The sequence below is a fragment of the Rhynchophorus ferrugineus genome, unplaced genomic scaffold (genome assembly GCF_030347505.1).
Source record: "Rhynchophorus ferrugineus isolate W39M unplaced genomic scaffold, kcgeb_rfMv2 rfM9, whole genome shotgun sequence".
Lineage (NCBI taxonomy): Eukaryota > Metazoa > Arthropoda > Insecta > Coleoptera > Curculionidae > Rhynchophorus > Rhynchophorus ferrugineus.
In genome coordinates, this window is record NW_027472588.1 from 34,582,312 (window position 1) to 34,590,481 (window position 8,170).

Sequence of the window (8,170 nt, forward strand, 5' to 3'; positions counted from 1 at the left end):
TGGACACGGTATGTTAAATTTAGAAAAATATATTGGCTTATTTAGAAGAAATTCTGCCTTATTAATCTATACTCAAAAATTATTGAATAAAAAACTAGGAAATGCACGCCTTTAACCAGGTTATTAAAAAACTTACCAAGAGTTATGAACAAATACTTCTTCACCATGTCAATGTAGGGACAATTCACCCTCTTGAAGAAGCCGATCAGAGAAGAAGACTCAAGAGTCAAGAGTAGAACTTACAGCTACTATACACGTTAATGTTAGCGTAAACAACTTAAGTTAATGTCTTCCACTGCCAAAAAAATAAAGCTAAAAGCATATTTTAGTTACATCCAATAAATAATAATAATTTGTATTTACTTTTCTTTATTTTCCTTGTTTTTTTTTTTGTTTTGAGAAACTGATCTTAAATCTAACGTTAATATTCACAAATTAATCATTTAGCAGAGATAATAATTTGTCATGTTTTAACAGATTTAACATTTTACATACAAATTGATACACAATAAATATTTTTCAGATATTGTTGAATGTTATATTATCTAATGCCAAGGCCAAACTATGATAAATATTTCTGCATCAACACAGAAGAATTAAAAATGCATTGTTTACACAATTTCCTGTTAATATTTAATTAAACGAATTTTGTGTATATATATTGTTTATTATTTAAATCAACTATAACCTATTACAAATAATCATTTATGTAACTTTTATTATATTATTATAAATGTAATACATTTACAGCTATATTGTAAATACATGGTTTAGTAAAATTTGTATAAGATAGAGCAGAATTATCTATATTTAAATATGTACTAAATGATGTACAAGTTATCGCGGCCACAACAATAAGAATGCATAGAATTTTTTCCATTTTTTTCAAACAAATCCATTCGTAGACAATATAACGTCTACTAGCATACGAGCGAAACTCCTCTCTGAATTTTGTTTCATAATATTTAGCTAAATTACAGTGGGAGGTGCTTGGTTTCATTCGATCTAAATTATTGAGAATTTCACGTTTTGTCATATTTAAATTGTCTTCATATAGTCTGGATATCTTCAGGTAGAATAAAGGTGGCAATATAAAGATTAAAGGAGCTGTAAGGGTGCCTCCAATAAGAGACATGACTAAGTCAAACCTGGGCACCGATTCCGCCAGTAGAATAGCCAACAAAGTCAATATTGTCCTCAAAATGCATCGCTTAGTGTTGAATTCTAAAAAAAACAAAAAATTATTTTCGCTATACAACTGTGATTTTAAAATATTACAAAAAAATGGTGGTTTTACACTTTATTCGCCTGACTTAAATCCTATTTATCCTTTTTATCCTATTCGTGGTATTTAAGGAAACGTATCGGCATCATTTTTATTCGACTAAAGAGATTAATACCCAATTGAAGCAAGTTTCACCGTTCGGAAATAGTTCTAGAAAATGAGTTCAACTTGTTGATATAAATGAATTGTAAATAAGGGAGATTACTTTAGAAGGGAGTGATGTAAAGTATATCGTATATTTTTAAAAATTTTGATCATAGTATTCTGATACATTTGATAAACGATTCTTTTCTATATTTATATAAATTAAACATTTAAAATATATTATAAATAAAACATTAGGTGCTTACGTGTATTGTGATCTGTAATATATATTAATGACAATGGGAAGTATAAATATAAATGTATGTCTTTGTGTTCCGTTTAGCATTCTTGACTATTCAATTTATGATGGAACGCCCAAAATACGTCAACGTTCATTACTTTTGTTGTTTCTGAAGAAATCTGCTTTCGAGGTCCATCAGACACTTTTAGGAACTTAGAGTGATACTGCTTCGTCATATCTCAATTGTCAGTTTTGATTTCAACGATTGAAAAGTGGCGATGCTGATACCAATTGCAAAAAGTCGCCTAAAGTCGCCAAAAAGGTAATGAATTACTGGACGAAGACCTAACTGTCTCTTTCAGATGGAAAGAGAACGATCCAAAAGGAAGAAAAATAACTATCGCACCAATTATCTTTGGACTTCGCGTTTTCATTGCCTGCCAAGCAAAAAAGAAGAGAGAAGAGATCTACTACGATAATCCCAACTGCAAGAAGCCATCTGTTAATCTAAGAGAACCATTGACATCGGCACCCGAGTGGAAAATTCGTGACCATATAGTCTTCATGTGCGTATTAAACGAACAGAAAGGTATAAATGCATTACGAGTTGCTAAAACCGAAAATGGTACTGCCGAATAAATTTAACGGCGCATTATTGCAAAAAAAAAAACAAGCAATAGCGAGTAACAGAGGCAAGTCATCCACTTGCATGACAATACTTGACTACACATATAAAGGATATATTGTTGCAGCTCGAATGGGAACTTTCTACGGCATCCATTACACACACTAAACATAGCACCTTTTGATTACCACTTGTTCAGATTGATGCAACAAAATGCCAAATAATGCCAAACCAACAATGGTATTACCATGTTGTCAGAAAAATGGAAAAAACTGTAGAAAGTAATGTAAAATATTTTGTATATTATATGAAATGACAAATTATCAGAATACGTTCAAGAACCTAATAGTATTTTAAAATTAATTTTGAAGTTAAAAGAAGAAATCTAAAATGAAACGAAGAAGTGGTATATAGAAGAAATACATACCCCTTGAAATATTTAAGCAATCTTCCATATCTTGATATAAGGCATTGTTACTAACAACTGACGTTAAACAAAGCTGCACTGCAACCAGAACCGCCGCTATATGTAAGGGGACTGAAGTTGGTAACGTCTCCAATAAACTAGGTGGTGTGGTTCCAAATCCGTGCTTTACGACCGAAAGAATTGAAACAACAGCAAACAAACTTATTGACACTTGAAAATAAATACTATATCAGAAGGAAAATTTACAAATAACATTAAATTTACCCACAAAACCTACAATAACTGCAACATACAGTTTTGATTTGTTCTTCATATCCATTTGTATAGTGAGTATGACCGGATGGACATCGAATTGAAAGGCAATTATGCCATATGCTGTTATAATATGTTTCCAAAACTCTAGACCTTCACTAATTGTGATCGGTGAAGGTAAGTTTGTTGGAGGTGAGTCCAGAAATAAACATGTACATGTTAAGGCGAAAACGGATATTACAATAATAACTGATATACTGCAAATTATTCTAAAATAAAAATAGATATTAGATCAACAAATCAATTTAAAATACAATTTTATTTCTTATGAATAAAATAAGTAGTGAATAAAAATTACACAAAAAGTATGCAAAATTATTGAAATGTAAGTCATGTTATTTTAATCTAACTATTTCTTAATTTTAAAAGAACATTTATTATACAAAACATAAAAGTATATATTGAACACAATATCTGCCTTTTCGGTTCGAAATGCCATTTTGGTCATCAACTGCTAAGCTTCTTTAATAATTTGAGCTGGATATTCGATCAATAGGTCTTGCAGGTCATTGTCCTCGAACTTTTTTGTAAGTTTCTAAAAGTACTATATGGGTTTCAGCCGTCAGATTACTTTAAATAAAACAACAAAAATAATTAACGCTGGAAATGTGATTTTTAGCGCTCAATGATTACCATTTGTATACACTTAATAACTCTATTGATTATTTCATTTTGACAAATGTTAGAACAGTAGAATTTAAAAGTTAACAGTTGTGTATATTGGAACTTCACATTTTGACCAATAGATGTCACTGATATTATACTGATGTAGCGACCGCTACGACCCTTTAGGCCACCACCAATTCACCATCAACAACTACAAAGGTTGGCAACGCCGGTGGATTGGTACCATGCAGTTCCAGGGTATAAAAGACCATCAGGACGACGTCTCGCTCTCTTTTCTTATCACCGTCCCCCTGTAACAGTACCACTTCCACAGCGCTACTGTACTTCCTTCACCTTAACCTAATATCCTGTCAATTCTCCCATCGACCACATGTATCAATCGTAAGTTAGAATAAACAACTTTGATTCAACCAGTGTTTTTAGTTCCCGTGCAAATTCCTTCCAAAAATAGTAGTGAGTGTTCTTACAAATAATCGCCGCAGCAGCCACATATTTCGACCGACTGACCGACCCGACGAACATTCCTACACCGATGTAGCGACCGCTACGACCCTTTAGGCCACCACGCATTCACCTACAGCAAGTTCAACGGTTGCCAACAGTGGTGAATTGGTACCATTCGGTTTTCGGCTATAAAAGACCACCACGACGACATCTCGCTTTTTTTACTTTTCTCTACTCCCTTGTAACTGTACACTTCCACAGCGCTACCGTACTTCCTTTACCTAACTTAATATCCTGTTCATTCTTCCGTCGACCACATATATCATTCAATAACGAAATAAACAAGTTTTTATTCAGCCAGGGTTTTCAGTTCTCGTACAAATTACTTCCACAAAATCATAGGGAGTGTTCGGACAAACAATCGCATCGACAGCAACACATTTCGACCGACCGACTAGACGAATATTCCAATAATTGGTGACCACGACATAATCAAAGGGCCTAACAAGTAAATCAGCTCAACACAAGCCACTCGACAAGTGCGTGACACGTGCATGGAAGGATAGCACGAGGAATGAAACCCATCAACATCACGTGGTCGACGTTATCCCACGAGACTAATCTGATGGACGAAAACCACAGAAGCCCATCATGCATAACATCAACACATGAACTCCCTTGCATTACGAAACGAGACACATAAGGTACCACACTAATAGGTACCCTCAAACAAATCGGAACGCTCCAAGACGAACGACGTCCTGCTACAACTTCGATGGTAGCCGATTCCGTAAAATTCCTCGCTCAGGTTTGGATCCGCATTTCATAAGCAGTCCTTAGGCGATTCATAGCGTAATTGCGGGTGCACTCCGGAACCTGCACTACATAGAGGTACGTTTCACGGCAGCTCCACTAGGAGGGGAGTGATGTAGCGATCGCTACGACCCTTTAAGCCACCACGCATTCACCTACAGCAAGTTCAAAGGTTGGCAACGCCAGTGGATTGGTACCATGCGGTTGCCGGCTATAAAAAACCACCACGACGACGTGTCACTTTTTTTTCTCCACCCCCTTATAACAGTACCACTTCCACAGCGCTACCATACTTCATTTACCTAACCTAATATCCTGTCCATTCTTCCGTCGACTACATGTATCAATTTAAATCGAAATAAACAAATATTTCTTCAACCAGTGTTTTCAGTTCTCGTGCAAATTCCTTCCACGAAATCGTAGTGAGTATTCGGACGAACACTCGCATCGACAGCCACACATCCCAACCTACCGACCAGAAGAATATTCCTACACCTCACATATAACATAATATACATACTTCATATCCTTCGGGCTTCCAAACCACAACATTGGGCATAATATAACTCCCAGTACTATTATCCAGTAACAAAATGATATATCAAGTTTTTGAGTGCTAATTCTCAATCCTAAAAGTTCCAAATTTTGGGATGCTGTAAAGGCAGAATATAAATACATATAATTCCATAAAAAATAACTACATACCGACAATTAAATTTGGTACACCGCCACTAAAAACGCTTAAATCCACTAGACAACTTACAAAACGCGCTGTACATTTACCATAGGTTATTTCTGCTAGCGCGGAATATGGATGACGGCATTTATTTTTTATATTCGGATCTATCCTTTCAGCTATATTCCAGCATTTTCCCAACAAACATGCTGTATATATTTGTGCAGAACAGACAATAATAACAAGAAGGATTCCGTAATATCCTACAAATTTAAAACTATAAATCAAAAATAATAAAGACACGTCATGTTCTTACCACAATCTATAACGGCTTTAGGAAGGGTGACTATAGGGAACACTCCGAACACATCTATGACGCATATTATCGCGAAAAACACGGATAAACCATTTTGCGAACTACTTGCGTTCAGTAAAGGTCTTCTTTCATCTATTTCCATTTTATGAAACAGATATGTACTGTTAAAATGAATAACGTTATATTTAGAACACTTCAATGGTTTCAGTATTATGTCAGGTATCATGTATCGCATGAAAAACATGAAATACTGGGGGTATTTTATATGTCTCAAGTAATCTATATGTTCTTTTCATTTGAGAGACTAAAAAATCATTTTTAACTTAAGATCATTATTTTCTAAACCAAATAACATAAAACAGAGATAATATTTGTAAAAGAGATTAAAGTAAAATATATGACAAAGTATGTGCAGGTTTTTGGGTACAGATAAAATGAAAAAGGGGTAAATGAAGATACAAAGATGAAACGATTATTGAGAATTAAGTGAACAATTCATAAGAGTTAAATTTGATGCTAATAACAGGTCAATTGAAAAATCCCCGGCCTGACACATAGATGGCGTTACTAGAAGTTTAGAAGTGGTGAAATAAGCATCGAAGACGGTGAACGCAGTGGACGCCCAAAAGAGAAGAAGACGAAAACATTTAAAAAATCCACAAAATGATTTTGAATGACCGTAAATTGAAATTGAATGAAATAGCAGACAGTCTAAAGATATCAACTGAACGTGTACATCATATCATTCACGAATATTTGGGTATGAGAAAGCTTTGCGCAAAATGGGTGCCGCTCGAGTTCATTGACCAAAGGCAACGACGAGTTGATGATTCGGAGCAGTATTTGAAGTTGACTAAACATAATAAACGAGAGTTTTTGCGTCGATATGTGACAATGTATGAGACATGGCTCCATCATTTGATCTCCATCCATCATGGCTCCGTCTATCTTGAAAAAGGAAGGACTATCAACAGCGACTATTACATAGCGCTATTGAACCGTTTTAAGGACGAAATCGCCAAAAAACGGCCGCATTTGAAGAAAAAGAAAGTGCTGCTTCATCAAGATACTGCACCGCGTCAAAAATCGATGAATTGGTTCGAATCGCTTTCTCATCCACCGTGCTTTCCAGATCTGACCCCCAGCGACTATTTCCTGTTCTCAGATCTCAAAAGAATGCTCGCTGGGAAGAAATTTTCGTCGAATGAATAGGTGATCGGCGAATCTAAGGCATATTTTGAAGCAAAGGACAAATTGTACTACAAAAATGGTATCGAAAAGTTAGAGGGTCGCTATAATCAGTGTATCACCCTTGAAGGAAATTATGTTGAATAAAAAAACCTAAGTTTGCCAAAAAATATGTTTTACTATGGTAGGCCGGAGACTTTTCAATTGACCTGTTAATCAATGAAGTAAAAATCCCATGAACCGATGATGAACGATCACTATTATCACCGACTAGAGTGTTCCAATAATTATTCAGCCAGAATGTCATTCTAATTGAGGAAAGGCGATTGAAATCGCTTGAAAAGTATAAGATAGGGGCTGAGGATTAGTCATAGAATTGACAGTTCGGTGCAGCGCTTGGGGACATCAAGTAGCTGTGCGACAAATAACAGTGTCTCAAACGATTGAGTTTCACTGCATGGGAATAGGTAGGGGAAACAGGAAAAAGTCACTTTTTTTCAAAAAATGTGTTTAATCCATCTTCTGAACACTAGCGTGGGGATCCAGACTAGCATGAGCAAATTTTTTTTGATTTTTAATTATTACATTACTAGTCGTTTCTGACTAACCTACAATTTCTGTTTATGATAACTTATATCCAGTCATATAACTAGAAGCACCCATCGGCCCTATCTTCTTTTCTTTTCTTTCCTTCTTCTCTTTTCTTTTCTTCTTTATATGTTCCTTCCAGCGAAGTTTTGCTTATCAAGATTCACTCCGAGATATTTAGTGTTGTTACTATATGGAATGATAGTATTACTTAATGTTATTGGTGCTTGTACGGTCTGTTTATAGATGAATTGTACTGTACTGTCGTAGATTATTGTCGTTAATTTTTATTATCCAAACTTGTGTCCAATTATTTCTATTGTCACTTGCCTGTTGTAATTTTCGTGTGGCTTCTTCACTATTGACTCCGATAGCTATAATCGCAGTATCATCAGCAAATATATCCATCGTAATATTTTTCATTTGTGGTATATCACAAATGTAGAGTCGATGAAGCATTGCCCCGAGTACACCTTGTGGTACATCTGCTTTAGCTTCTTTTATTGTAGAATAAGCTCTTGTTTAATTCTAAACATTCAGCTGT

General features: G+C 35.0%; 1 protein-coding gene across 1 annotated transcript; it reads right to left on the reverse strand.

The window, feature by feature from the left end:
- Positions 1-699: 699 nt before the first annotated feature.
- Positions 700-6,009, reverse strand: mah (solute carrier family member mahogany). The gene is made up of 6 exons (XM_076413347.1): positions 5,851-6,009; positions 5,564-5,797; positions 5,379-5,511; positions 2,927-3,183; positions 2,663-2,872; positions 700-1,224 (listed from the first exon to the last, which is right to left on the reverse strand). The coding sequence occupies exons 1-6, from the start codon at positions 5,990-5,992 to the stop codon at positions 728-730; spliced, it is 1,473 nt and encodes a 490-aa protein (XP_076269462.1). The 5' UTR covers positions 5,993-6,009; the 3' UTR covers positions 700-727.
- Between the last annotated feature and the right edge of the window lie 2,161 nt (positions 6,010-8,170).